Source organism: Cnephaeus nilssonii (genome assembly GCF_951640355.1).
Source record: "Cnephaeus nilssonii genome assembly, chromosome: 11".
NCBI lineage: Eukaryota > Metazoa > Chordata > Mammalia > Chiroptera > Vespertilionidae > Cnephaeus > Cnephaeus nilssonii.
In genome coordinates, this window is record NC_137082.1 from 41412614 (window position 1) to 41427119 (window position 14506).

Genomic DNA, 14506 nt, shown 5'->3' on the forward strand with positions numbered 1-14506 from the left:
CTCAAATGACCTAATTTCATTGTACCAGTTTCAAATGCTGAAGTTAGAATTATTTTTCAAGAATGAAATCAAAACTTAATTAAAATTTCCAATTTTGTTTAGAATATCAAGGGGAAAATTTTTTAAGGTTAAAACTCACAATTAAGTCTTTTTCAATCTCCTCATACACTTTATCCAGAGCTTCATCCCGGTTGGTTGAGGCCACACTGGCAGCCATGAACTTTTTATTCCATTCTTCAAATTCCTTTTCTTCAATTTCCTTGTAGCAAAGGCACAGGGTTCTAAGAGTCTCATTTGCAAAGACCTGTTTTATTTAGAAGACAACCATCCACACAAAGAATAGTTAACTTTGTGTAATTCAAGATCAAGTTCAAAATCTTACTTAAGTAATACAATAAGAGAGTTTAAAAAGAGGCCATGAAAAAAAAATGATGGATTCGGACAAATATACTTTATAGAGGAGATTAAACAAATACTTTGTTTTTCCAAGTATCTTTAAGACCCTAAATTAGTTATTTATTTCTAGTTCCCAAATTAGTTAAAGGGAAATGTAAACCTTTCTTCTAAATCAAGTCACTAGAGTAAAAAAAAACAACCTTTTCTCTTCATGACTAAGAAAATAACAGCCAAAGAAAGATGCCTTGCGGGTGTTAATGATGTAAACACAGAACTGACAACTTTATAATCTGTTCCCACAAACTGTGTTACAGGCCCAATCAACTATGAGCTCTCAAGTGTTATTCCCTCAAACCAATTCTGAAATACATGAGCCACTGTTAAAGCTAACATGAAACATTTTAATGAAAAAGAGTGTCTGAAAATGTAACCATAGAGAGCAGATTTAAGCTATTTTAAATGGTTTATACAGTATATGAGCCAGTAAAAATGTTTCATTATTTCACACTAACATGAGTCTAGCCAAGATGGCAGAGCTGGTTCAGCCAACTAAGTGTTTGCTTTCTAAGGTTCTCTGGAAGGTTCTGCATTTGTTTGATTAAATTTATATCCTCATGAGAAATAATTACCCACTGTAACTGCTTTAACAGCATATCTAATCTTTTTTCCCCTTATTTTTATTGATTTCAGAGAGGAAGAGAGAGATAGAAACATCAATGATGAGAGAGAATCATTGACTGCTTGCCTCCTGCATGCCCCCCACTGGGGATCAATCCCACAACCCGGGCATGTGCCCTGACCAGGAATCGAACCTTGACCTCCTGGTTCATAGGTCGACACTCAACCACTGTGCCACACCAGCCAGGCAACAGCATATCTAATCTTAAAATGTGACCCCAATTAGTAAACAACATATTCATCAGGCTTCTTTCTGAAGGACCTCTGGGTGGCTTTCAAACTGGGCCTTAAAGTAAAGGGAAGAAACTACCCTTTATTAAGCACTTACTAAGTGCTGGGAACTGTGCAAGATACTTTCCCTTGCAACAACCCTCCATGGTAGTAGGAATTATCCTCTGCCTCTTTCATTCGACAAAGAATGATTCATCTGAGACATCAACCCCTTTCTTTCCCCAAGGACACAAAACAAGTAAAGAGAAAGAACTGGAACACCAGGTCTGACGGAAATCCTCCATACTTCATTGCCATCCTTATATAAAACCAAAACAACATGAGGATTGGTAGGCAATTCCACAAGAGAAATTTCCAGAAGCATTCTGAACAATCGCATTATCACTGGACTAAGTACATAGTCCTCTTAGATAACAAGTTTGAAGGAATGAGAACCAAACCAATTCCCTAACCAAGGTATCAGAACTCAGTTATCCAACACATGGCTTTGTCATGCCTTGTCATACATGAATGCTTTCTTTCCTTCGGTATATACTAGGAGGCTGGTGGAGTTCTTAGGATCCACACAGATATTAAGACTCCAGCTCAGTGTGGTTGTGTAGCTTGTTCAAGGCCACTGGAAGAGAGACCAGTCATTCCTGTGGGCCAATCCTGCCGTTCCTGCTGACCTGGATGTTGGGAAAGGGCATGGTCCATGGTCATTTACTAGGAAGTCAGCAGCAGGGGCAGAGCAGGAGCCACCAAATGTTCCTCCTTTGGTGTTCTTTCCACTCAACCACACCAAGACTAGGAAGGATCAACAGTTAACATACAGCTCTCACTCCCGCTTAAGAAACAGTAGCAGAGAGTGAGTTTGGAACCTGTGGCATAAAGAGTGAAGGTGAGACTTACATCCAGGGCGTCCTGCGTCTCCTGTTTGGTAGGATTCATTGGATGTAACCGCTCATAAATCACAGTGTCAGCACCTTTACAGTAAAGCCTGATATTGCCTTCAGGGGTTCTTACTAGCAGCAAGGAAAGGAAAAGCAAAGAATAAAGTTAGGTTTGATTTCTTAATAGAAAACTACATTGATAAAGTTAATTTGACTATCACTGTGCTAATAATGCCCTATTAGTTTAAACTCATCAATGCACCTGGAAAAATGTTGCTCTCAAGAAAGTGGGTAAGCCACTACCTACATAGAATGTACTAATGAAGTAAATATGAAAAGATTCCTTTGGTCACTTAATTTTCCATATCCTTACTTATTCTTTCAGCAAATACTTACTGACTCCATGCCCTGTGCTAGTTTCTTCCATAGAACCTTATTTGTCCATGCTAACCAATAGGGCTCTTTCTTGCCTGTAAATTCTTACTGCCTTTGATACTCAGACCATGATATGACTCCTCATGACCTTTTTTTGTTGTTAATCCTCACCCAAGGATATTGTTTTCCATTGATTTTTAGAGTGGAAGAGAAAAAAGGAGGGGAGAGGGAGAGGGAAAGGGGGAGGGAAGGATGGAGAGAGAGGGAGGGAGGGAGAGGGAGAGAGAGAGAGGGAGGGAGGGAGGGAGGGAGGGAAGGAGAGAGAGAGAGAGAGAGAGAAACATTGATTGGTTGTCTCCTGCATACACCCCAAAGAGACTGGGGATCAAACCTGTAACTCAATTACATGCCCTTGACTGGGAATCGAACCCGGGACCCTTCAGTGTGTGGGCCAGTGCTCTAACCACTTAGCACACCAGCCAGGGCTGTAACTATTAAATTACTGCATAGATTAAAGTAATTTTTTAACTATAGCACGTGCCTCACAGTTAACTAGATTTTAAGTTCTCCAAGGTAAATGCCAGGCATGTTCATCAGCCCAAATCAGTGCTAGGCACACAGAAAGTACTCAGCAATGTATGCCTAGTCAGAGTTCAGTAGGCAGCTCTGTATCTTTTCTTGGTTGCAAATTCAGTCTCATAATGGAGAAATCTTGTGGACACCACCTTACAGAGTGATCAAAAGCTAACATCACCAATAATTATGTGCCTTCTGATATGATATGCTGGGAAGGACACAGCATCATCTATATATTCATCCTGCCAACGATGTGTAAGCTGAATCCAATCATGGGGGAATATCGGACAAACCCAAATTGAGGGGCTTTCTACAAATAACGAGCCTGTACTTTTCAAAACTGTCAGTGTATGAAAGATAAAAAAAGGCTGAGCAACTGCTCTAGGTGAAAGGAAACCAGAGTAACAATCACCTAATGTGATCTTGGGTTGGATCTTGAATACAAAAGACAGAAAGACAAAAGAAAGGAAGGAAGAAAGGGAGGGAGGAAAAAGGGGATAAGGGTAATGGAATGAGGAACATTTCTGGTAAAATTTTAAAACATTCCATAGATTAGATAATAATATGGTATTACATGAAATTTTCTGATTCTGATCACTACTGGATATATGAGTGACGGTTCTTGTCCTTAGGAGATACCTACATAAGTATTTAGGGCAAAAGGCATTAGAGCTGCAATTTGCTCTCAAATGGTTCAGAAAATAAGAACCTCTGTAAAATGAAAATGACGGAAAATGTGGCCAATGCTAGCAGTTGGTGAATATGGAAGAGCATAAAGGAGTTCTTTAACCATTCTTATAATTTTCCTATAAGTTTGAAATTATTTCAAATCATGACTTAAAAAATGTCACTATTAGAAAGCAAGTTTCATCTCCATTTGACAGCCTATTGTAATGTGCCTGGACTGGAGGTACAATTTTTTTTTATCCCTAAGCACATCCTTGCTGTACTCAGAACTCCTCTCCTGCTGAGTTCTTCCTCCTCTGACATCAAGTGTAGACCAGAGGGCTTTGGAGCGGCTCACACGGTAAAAGCACATGTGGGCCATGCTGCCAGCTTTGCAGCTGCCACTCTGAGCACGCTGCACCTGCCAGCCCAGATTCAGCAGCTGCCAGCCCGCATCATCAAAGAGTGTCAATCAACACTTGCAAGATTCAGATCTACTGCAATTGTCTCTTGGGCAATAGACATCAGCAGAATGAAGGAAAAAACACTGGCTTCAGTAAGTCTGTGGAAATCTTCCAGGAGCCTCGTCATTCATTCATTGGCTGCTTTCTCCTGATGTCCTAAAGCAAATGTGTGACAGGCAGCATCTAAATGAGAGATTCACAGTCATACCCTTGAGAGAGACCTACCAATTATAGACATCCGCTTCCGGTCACTGTTGAAGTCTAAAATGGCAAGAACCGTGTAGGTCCTCTCGGTGCCCATCTCACTGATGGTGATGGTGTTCTGGGTCCGGGCGAGGAAGGCAAAGCCAAAGTCTCTGGCGGCGCTTACCAGAGCGCCCTCATCAGGAGAGGCCGCCTGGTAGTTGAGCTGACCTAACAGAGGAGCAGGGAGAAAACCAGACAAGCTTTCAGACCCAACGCAGAGTTTACCGCCAACAGTTCACCCTGAGGTGCATGTGGGGGTGAGGACAAGCTGCAGAGCCCAACATTCCCCAAGAAAGGAGTGTGCCAATGTTAATACTTGTTAAACTTTCATGGTTTATTTCTAACTATAAACAGTAACATAAACTAGAAGTTTAAAAAAATTGGCCAAGAATAGGAAAAATATTCCCATCATCACACTTAAATTAGAGGAATAACAACACTGACATTTTGTTACAATTCCTTCCAGTCCTTTTGAAAAAGCCTATTTCTTTCCTTTTTTTGTTTGTTTTATTATTACTATTATTATATTTTTAAAAATCTTTATTGTTGAAAGTATTACATATGTCACCTTTTTTCCCCCATCGACCCCCTCTAACCCACCCCGGCCGACCCCCCCAAACCCCCCTCCCCGACCCCAGGCCCTCACCACCCCACCCCACTGTCTGAGTCCATGGGTTATGCATATATGCATACAAGGTGAAAAAGCCTATTTCTGTAACAGCTTCTATCATTCTAAATATACACTTATATCCTGAATATTTTAACATTATATTTGAGTATGTTACCATAGCTTTAAAAATTTGTTCTAAACATTGTTTTAGTGAAAGTTAACATGTCACCATATTCTTATTTCAGGTACTTAGTTTACTTTCAAAATTTTTTTCTTCTCAAAAATAACACTGTAATAACCTTCTGTATATGTGCATAAAACCTCTGGCTTTATATTTTAACTGAGCCACACTTAGTATTTCTTAGCAAAATACTAAGTTAGAGAATCTTGATAATTTTTAAGCCTATTAGTATATATGACTCATTTGTTTTCCAAAAGTGTTGTTCACATTTATCTTCCCCTCTAGAAGAGTGTATTTATTTCACTTTAGCTATACTCTCATATTGGAAAAAAAAAACAACACCTCACAATTCACCAATATTTTTGGTATCTTTATGTTTTAAAAGTTACATAATGGCGCTCCGGCCACTGTGGCTCAGTTGGTTGAAGCATCGTCCAGTACACTGAAAAGTTGTGGGCTCAATCCCCAGTTGCGGCACATATGGAAGGCAGCCAATCTATGTTCTCTCTCACATTGATATTTCTTTCCCTCTCCCTCAAATCAATAAGCAAATCCTTGGGTGAGGATTTTTTTTTTAAAGCTACATAATGGAAAACCGCCTTATAGTCACCACACATTTCAATAATAGAAGTCAGTCTCCCCATGTGGAGTGCAAGTGTGTACTATCTGGTCCCATGTATACAGACCACAAAACTGACCAGGCTCACCTGTGCTATTCAAAGTGAGGACGGTAGTTCAGTAGTTACCCTTGGAGGGGCAATGACCGGAAGGGAACACAAAAGGAACTTCTAGGGGAGTGATAACGTTCTGTTTTAAAAAATCTTAAGTATTTGTGACAAAAGAGTATTCAGTTTGTGAAATTTCGTTGAGCTATACATGCTTGTCTCTGTATACATGTTGCACTTAAGTAAAAAGTTAAAAAAACAACACAAAACAACCACTCTGCCTATCCAAGATTTTCTATTTTTCTACTCTTTTTTTTTTTTTTTTGCCTTTTTTTCCATTGAATTTATTGGGGTGACATTGGGTAATAAAATTACACAGGTTTCAGGTGTACAATTCTATAGCACATCATCTGTATATTATATTGTGTGTTCACCACCAGAGTCAAGCCTCCTTCCATCACCACTTCCCACCCTCAATACCCTTTTCACCTGCCTCCACCCCCTAGTTTTCTACTCAAGTTCTTCTGCCTCAAAGCAGGAAAAAAGTATTTCTGTGGTCAGATGAATTTTACAGAAAAAGGCATTTGGTCTTCCACCAAGGTTTGCCCAGGATGCAAGCCATGGGTGGATGGGCAGCGTTCCCCACCATCATTCCACGTGGAAGGGGAGGAGGCTGGGGCGTGAAGGGCTGGAGGTAGAGCTGAACACCTCTTCCCTCCCCACTTCCTTCTCAATGCTGCACAGATGGTTCCTTCTAATTAAGTCAGTGTTAATCGCTTCCTAATTAGTAATTAAGAAATGATACTTTAGGTTCTCTCCCTCTCTATTTGTTCACTGAGAAAGTCATACAGCAGGAGTGACGAATGCCACTTACTAAATCCAGCCATTCTACAAACACACACACACGCCAGAGGGCAAAATATTTAACCAGAGCTAAACAAGCAGCAGTGAGAACACAGCACCGCCCCCAGCTCCTCCACCAAGAGTAACAGGAACGAGATATGAATATTGCATCATACAGATGGCAAACTTATTTCCAACAGAGGAAAGAAACACAATGATAAAAGGTGGTAAAGTTCCCAAGAGTAAGAATCATATCTGGAGCAAACACTGATATTTTTATCATTAAAGAAAACCCTTCCATTTTGTTCTAGCAATGGAACCACAGAATTACAGACTAAGAAATGGGAGGAACTTCAGAGACCTGGTCCAAATTCCAATTTTATGTTTGCAGGAAGCAACCAGGACTAAAAAATGATCCTCTGAAACCATTTCTGAAAACTATTTACTGGACACTCAGAGTCAACCAGAAAGAACTTTTCTTTTAAAATAAATGTTTTTTATTGATTTCAGAGAGGAAGGGAGAGGGAGAGAGAGTTAGAAACATCAATCATGAGGGAGAATTATTGATTGGCTGCCTCCTGCACGCCCCCCTCTCAGGATTGAGCCGGCAACCTGGGCATGTGCCCCGACCAGGAATCCAATCGCCAGAACTTTTAAAGATGAAACTGATTGAAATAAAAAAAAAATGCTTACACTACACAAATCCCATTTCTCATGACACTGATTTCATAGCTTCCTCTGGTTAGTAACAGCACCCACAGTCTTCTGGTCACCAGCCTTGAAACCAGTCACCTTTCAGACGACTCTTTCCCCTCAATAATACGCCTCTCTTCAAATCACTTGTAGAGTATCCCCCACTGTCATGGCTTTCTCATCTTTCTCAAAGCCCCACACTAACCCAGGCCCTCAACTTGTGCATCAACTTCCCACATCTCCCCATCCAATCTCCTAAAAACATAGCTGTCTAATCCTGGTGGGTAAGGAAAGGCCTCCAATTCTTTCACTCGCTGCTCTCATGTGGCCTCTGAGGGAGGTAGGAGTGTAAGATAGCCCCAAGGTTCCACACATCTTCTTCCAATTATTCAAGCAAACACTAATGCAGGTACTGCCGGGAATGGATTTTGCAGGTATAATTAAGATAAAATCAGTTGACCTCAAGATAGGAAGATTACCTGGGTATTCCCAACCCAATGAGGTCAATCATTAAAAGTGACAGGGCTCCCAGCCATTGTGGCTCAGTTGGTTGGAGTGTTGTCCAGTATACCAAAAGGTTTCAGGTTTGATTCTTGGTCAGGGCACATACCCAGGTTGTGGGTTCTATCCCTGGCTGGGGCACGTGTGGAAGGCAATTGATAGATGTTTCTCTCTCTCTCTCTCTCAGATCATTAAAAAATAAACTAGAGCTCTTCCTAGTGAGAGATTCAAAACATAAAGGGGTTTGATGGAAGGGAGACACCTCACTGCTAGCTTTGAAGATGGGGGGAGGGAGACCTCTAGGAGCAGAGAACAGCCCTGACAGCCAGAAAGGAAATGGAAGCCTCAGTCCAACAACCACAGGAACTGAATTCTGCCACAAGCTCACCTCTTTTAACCTCCTACACTTGGAAATCCAACTTGTCTCCATTCTCAGTAACTAGAACAAATGCCTGTTACATACAGCTTGGAAGAGGACACTGAGCTCCAGATGAGAACATGGCCTGACCTTGATTTTAATGAGATCCTGAGCAGAAAACCTAGTTCTTCCATGCCCAGATTTCTAACCTAAAGAACTGTGAGCTAATGAGTTGAGTTATGCCAATTCATTACAGAGCAATAAAACACCAATGCAGCCTCTCCACACTTCGCTCCCATTGTGCCCCACACGTGTTCAACACTAGGGTCACACAAACTCTGCCGAACTAGTCAGATATTGTGGTAACATATATATATATGGGTTTCCTCCTTCCTCTTGTTGACGTTATGTATAATAAAGGCTAACCAATCTCTATTATTCTTATAAAAGAGAGAAAACAGCAGCAAAAGACCACAGACACACCAGCATAGCGAAATTCAAAGAGGACTCAACTAGAATAATGGGTAGGTGCTCAGGCAGTTCCCTGTACTTTCTGGGTCTGAATTTCATTCCCTATAAAATTTGGAGGAGTGCCCCCAAGATCCCTTCCAAGGGAACCTTTCAAGGTATCAATGCCAAACTAATTATTCTTTTAACCTTCTGGAAATCCAGCTTTCTCCATTCTCAGTGGCTAGAGCATGTGCCTATCATCTACTGTGTGAGGAAGGATTCCTCAGGATGTAAAACACTTTGCCTTAGCGGAAAGTGGGACAAAGAGCTGCACAGTGTTAGGTGGGAAGAAACTTTGAACTCCTGCCTTCTTCCTGCAACACAGAGGAAGCTGGTGCTCAGACAGAGTCCCTCTCTGTACTAAGTGTTATGACAGGAACCCAAACTGGGAAGGCCCATCTCCAGCACACAGTCCAGGACTCTTCCCATCATATCCCAGGGGGAGGGGAAGGAGGAGAGGAGAAGAAAATAGAGAAGTAAGATTAATGCACAGTTGCCTAAGTTGGCTGGTTGCCTGAGTTAGCGCTGAAAATGACACCATCACACACTCAAAACAACAACAACAAAAAAAAACACCCTCAGAGAACCAAGCTGCTTAACAATATCATAGTTGATCCCCATTATAGGAGTGAAATGTGCTTGGCTAGTCAAACAGACTTCGACCTGTGCTTTGGTCACCGGATGTCATCCCTCTTTATCTACCCCACTTTGCCTGCTAATAGCCCCTTCCATGAATCTACCCCAATTTGAATTCTACTGTTATCTCTCTTTATTGCCCTATTAGATTCATCCTTGGAGAATGGGTTCCTTTGAAACTTACTGAAAGATATTACAAATGGCTTCTACACATTTAGTCTTTAATGCATATTCCTTCTCTGGAATTTTAATACCTGCTACATACGAAACCCCAGGGCCAGAAAGCAGGAAGGGACCGTCCTATGCTGCGCTGATGAAAAGTGGAGAGTTGACAGGCAGACATGCCAAAGGGTTCCTTTTGCTCTTTCTATAATGTGCATGTCTTTCCAGATAATTTGTCATACATTCACATGTGAGAAAATGAACAATTTTCTTAGATTCTGGATAAACTTGCTGAGACAAAGCTGGCACAAGTTGCATTTCAGAATTCTGCAAAGGATTTATAATTTATGTTTAATATTACAGGGATCTTTCTGAACTTTTTTTTACTGGAAGTGAAAATCTTGGGTCCTGATTAATTCTAATACCAGTAATACTATCAGCAATAAAATTAACTAGTAAAGTTTTAAGATTTCTTTGCAGTAATTTTTGTTCTTAGAATAGATTCCATTAAGGATGTACAAATAGAATATTATAGTCAACATTCACTTGGAATACTTTTTTTTCTCTGTATGTATCTTACCAATATGAAATAGAAATAGGCCCTTTAATTTAAAAAATGTAAATACAAGCAGTGTTAAGAAATTGTGTTTAGACTCTTAGACACTATTTAACTGTTTTTCTAACTATATTTGCAACAATTTTGTAGGTAAATATCTTTAAGTATATGTTTGAATTCTTAATGTAGACCAAAAAACTGTTGCTTCTTCAATTTAGTGCATAAAAACAAAAATTGGCATCAGGTTAAATTAAATATTTTGGGGGAACACAGGATACTTCTTTCTTTTGTTACTATACAAAGGTAACATAATGATCATGGAAAAATAAAAGACTACAGAAAATAAAAGAATAATAATAATTCTGTAAAGGAGCCTAAAGTCAGCTTTGCTTGTTCCCGGGCAAATGCAGATTCATTATGCTCTTTCAAATGAGAAACAGGCACCTTAGAGAGGGGCTTTTACTGGTATTATGTTTCAAACCCTAAACATATCTGAATCTAGAAAAGCCTGTGTCTGAAATTATCTTGTAGAAAGATTATCCATGTTTAAAGTCCACTTATGATCCAGATAAGGTTTGACTCTTCATTCTCAATAAACCATGTAAGTAATAATACAGCTGGAAGGATTTTGATCCTCCTATTATAATTCAAGAGTCAACCATTTCTTCCAGTGATAAGATTTCATTTTCAAAGTGATAAGCGCAACTGGAGCTACAGCTGTGGAGAAGATACCAGTTCTCAGAGGCCGTGACCTTGTTTCATGCTTTGCTACCCCATCTACCATGTAGCGGCAGGTGCCCCTGAGTGCTCACTGCTCAAGTGTGAGACAAACTTCTCAAACTGCTTCATACACATTTGAGTCCCAAAAGCACGTGTTACCTGTAAACTAAAAAACTGGTCTTTAATATCGGAGGTACAAAGAAAACACCCACCATCAATTCTATCCACCATGACGGTGTGGCAGATTGCAAGCAGGAAGAAGAACTGTCGCACTTCCGGCTCCTTCCCTGACTGGATTTGCTCGATGAGATAATGGTCATAAAAGGCAAGCTTCCCATCTGCATATGGGTTCCAGCTAAAATCAACTTGCTAAAAGAAAGAAGTGGAAAAGGAAAAGAAAATGTGATTTAAAAAACCCAACAATTTGGGCTTAGCAAATGATATGAACTTTTATTTGAAGCTAAGTCTTTATGCAAAAATCACTGTAGGATTTCAACATATTCTTAATTGTCAAAAGGTTCACACCTGTCTTAAAGCTAAAAGATACCTTGTGGGTTGGAACTATGGCTCCCAAAAGCTATGTTGACGTCATAGCCCCTGCTACTTGGGAATGACCTTATTTGGAAAGAAGGTCTTCACAGATGTAATCCAGTTAAAATGAGGTTATACTGCATTATGGTGGACCCAATCCAAAGGAGGCACATTGGGACACACACAGGATAACACCATATGATGACAGAGGCAGACATTTGCAACCCAAGGAAGACAAGGGATTGTAGGCACCTATCAGAAGGTGGAAGAGGCAAGGAAGTGTTCTTCCCTAGAGCCTTCTGAGGGAGTGTGGCCCTGTGGACACCTTGCTTTCAGATTTCTGGCCTCCAGAGCTGTGAGAGAAGACATTTCTGTTGTTGTAAGCTATCCATTTTGTGGTAATTTGTTAGAGCAGCCCCAGGAAGTAAATTCGCACCACAACCGATTCCTTAAGTTAAAGGACTCACCTCTATTTTGCTATGATTGTGTTGAGAAGCATCCCGATGGTCTCCTGAAAAGCAAATAGGACAAAACCAGCTGAGTCTCCGCCTGTGTCCAGAGTTCCCTCCTCACCCTGCTTTGGGTCTATGTTGGTGGTGGTTCTATGGGTTTCATAGCCTATTTCTGGACAACCCTTGAGTCAAAAATGGTTTTTACTTATATTTTTCAAGAATTTTAAAAATAAACAAAGAAAAATATTTGATATAGTCTGCATATGGCCTGCAAAGGCTAAGATATCTCCTATCTGGCTCTTTATAGAAAAAGCTTGATAACTCCTGGAGGTTCAAACAGGGTGCCTGTGTCCTCTATGCTGCAATGTCCTCTGGGCCCAGACCATGTCCTTTGAAGCTCTTTACCTCCCCCAGCTCAGAAGGCACTGTCAGTGGGCACACGATAGTCACTTCCTTAGCCCCTCCGGTATCCCACCTTTCTCATGGATATTCGTTAGTAAGAACACATTCCTAGTATAAAGTTTGCTACAAGTGGAAAGCATACAGTGTTCTTAAAGCTTTTTTTTAAAAAAAATTTTTTTGTATTAAATAAAAGAGCACTCTAATTGAATATAGTATTAGCCTTAATATTTTTATAAGTATACAGCACATTTCAAAATATTAAAATGGAAATCAACGTAGAAATAATTGTGGTGAAATACACATAACATAAAATTTACCATTTTAACCATTGTTAAGCGTACAGTTTGTGGTATTAAGTGGTAAACTCACTGTTGTGCAACCATCACCACCATCCATCTGCATAACTCTTCATCTGGTAAAACTTAAACTCAGTTCTCACTGAATAATAACTCTCTCTCCCCAGCAACCACCATTCAACTTTTTGTCTCTAGAAATTTGACTACTCTAGATAAGATACCACATATAAGTGAAACCATACAGTATTTGTTCTTTTGTGACTGGCTCTTTTCACTGAGTATAATGTCCTCAAGGTTCATCCATATTGAAGCATGCGTCAGAATTTCTTCCTTTTTAAAACTAAATGTTCCATTGTGTATATATAGCACTCTTTATCTTTTTGTCCATCAACTGACACTTGGGTTACTTCCACGCTTTAACTACCGTGGATAATGCTCCCATGAACATCAGTGTGCAAATATCTCTCTGCATCAATCCCTGCTTTCGATTCTTTTGGGTGTATATCCAAAAAGTGGGATTGTTGGGTCACATGGCAATTTTGAGTTTAATTTTTTGAGGGATGTGTGCCTACTTCTGATGGCTGACCCCTCCCACCATGTGTTCCTGATGCCACCAGTGCTCTGGCTTCAGGATTCAGCCCAGGATGAGCACCGGGCTCTGCATTGGGAGGTACTAGCAATGCTGGGAAGGTAGGCTTTGGTCACACATGCCCAGAGGCTGAGGAATGGCTTCCACTCACCATATATTTGCCCATTGATGCAGCACTTTTTAAAGGTCATGATATTTTGTGTGAGAGTCCCTGTTTTATCAGAGAAAATGTAATGGATCTGCCCAAGCTGCTCATTCAGCGTCGTGGTTCTTGCCTTTGCGGGCGTGTCCTTCTCAAAGTAGTACATCTGCAGGTCCCAGTTTATGAAGTAGCTCTGTCCAAGACGGATCACTTCCACACTAGGAAGACAGAAGATTACTTTCAACAGAATTCTCAGACGCGAGTTGGCAGATGGTGGATTTTATCCTCACTTGTACGTACAGGAGTGAGCTGCTTACCTACAAAGACACAAGCCAGGCGGTAGCCCAAGTGCCCAGCTTCTGGATTCTCCTGACCAAACATACCTTTCTCTAGGTTTAGGGCCAAAGTGTTCTTCTCATTCCCACTCACTCCTGAGCACATCCAGCCATGGCCACAGTGCCCCATGTTCCAACACAGCCCATTGGGACGGGTGACCTGGTGGCATGCGGAGGGCACCATGTGGCTATTCTCACTCTCTTTTCTCTCATTCTCCACTGTACTTGGGCACAACTGGAATGGCCATGTTCACCATCACCCCAATTCTAGGGCAAGTTCACCAAGGTTACAGACCCTGCACACTCTCCAGAAGGGAAAAGGGATCTTGGCAAGTAACTCCTAAACTGTGATTCCACTCTCTGAAAAAGCACAGTTTCCCCCTAAATTCTTACAGGGCTATTGAATGTCCAAAATAAGATATTCTAAGAGGATCATCTCAATTCTAAAACCCTAAATGACTACATATTTCCAGTTATAAGGAAACTGTTTATATATCCAGCTAATGTTAAGTGGGCAAAGATGCCTTATAACATGTTCAACAGATGGAAGGATAACTCCCTTCCTCCTTCCATATATGCTTCCTGAGTGCCTGCTCTGACCAGACACCATTCTAGGTACAGGGGACACATTAGTAAATAAAGCAGAAAAACTCCCCACTCTCAAGGAGGTTACCTTCTAATGGAATCCTATCTAATAAAAGAGTAATCTGCAAATTAACCATCACTCTGCTACACCCACAAGCCAGCCCACCAGCCAATCAGGAGCGAGTATGCAAATTAACCCAACCAAGATGGCTGCGGCCAAGGAGCAAGTAGGAGG

The 14506-nt window shown here is 40.8% G+C and overlaps 1 protein-coding gene across 1 annotated transcript in view; it reads right to left on the reverse strand.

Annotated features, from left to right (window-relative positions):
- Positions 1-14506, reverse strand: part of ATP8B1 (ATPase phospholipid transporting 8B1) — a 111620-nt gene that overhangs the window by 19922 nt on the left and 77192 nt on the right. The window contains exons 13-18 of the mRNA XM_079783546.1: positions 13361-13569; positions 11938-11981; positions 11152-11308; positions 4484-4672; positions 2197-2309; positions 140-304 (exon numbers count right to left, since the gene is read on the reverse strand). Coding sequence (XP_079639672.1) covers positions 140-304; positions 2197-2309; positions 4484-4672; positions 11152-11308; positions 11938-11981; positions 13361-13569 — 877 coding nt within the window. The remainder of the gene's footprint in view (positions 1-139; positions 305-2196; positions 2310-4483; positions 4673-11151; positions 11309-11937; positions 11982-13360; positions 13570-14506) is intronic.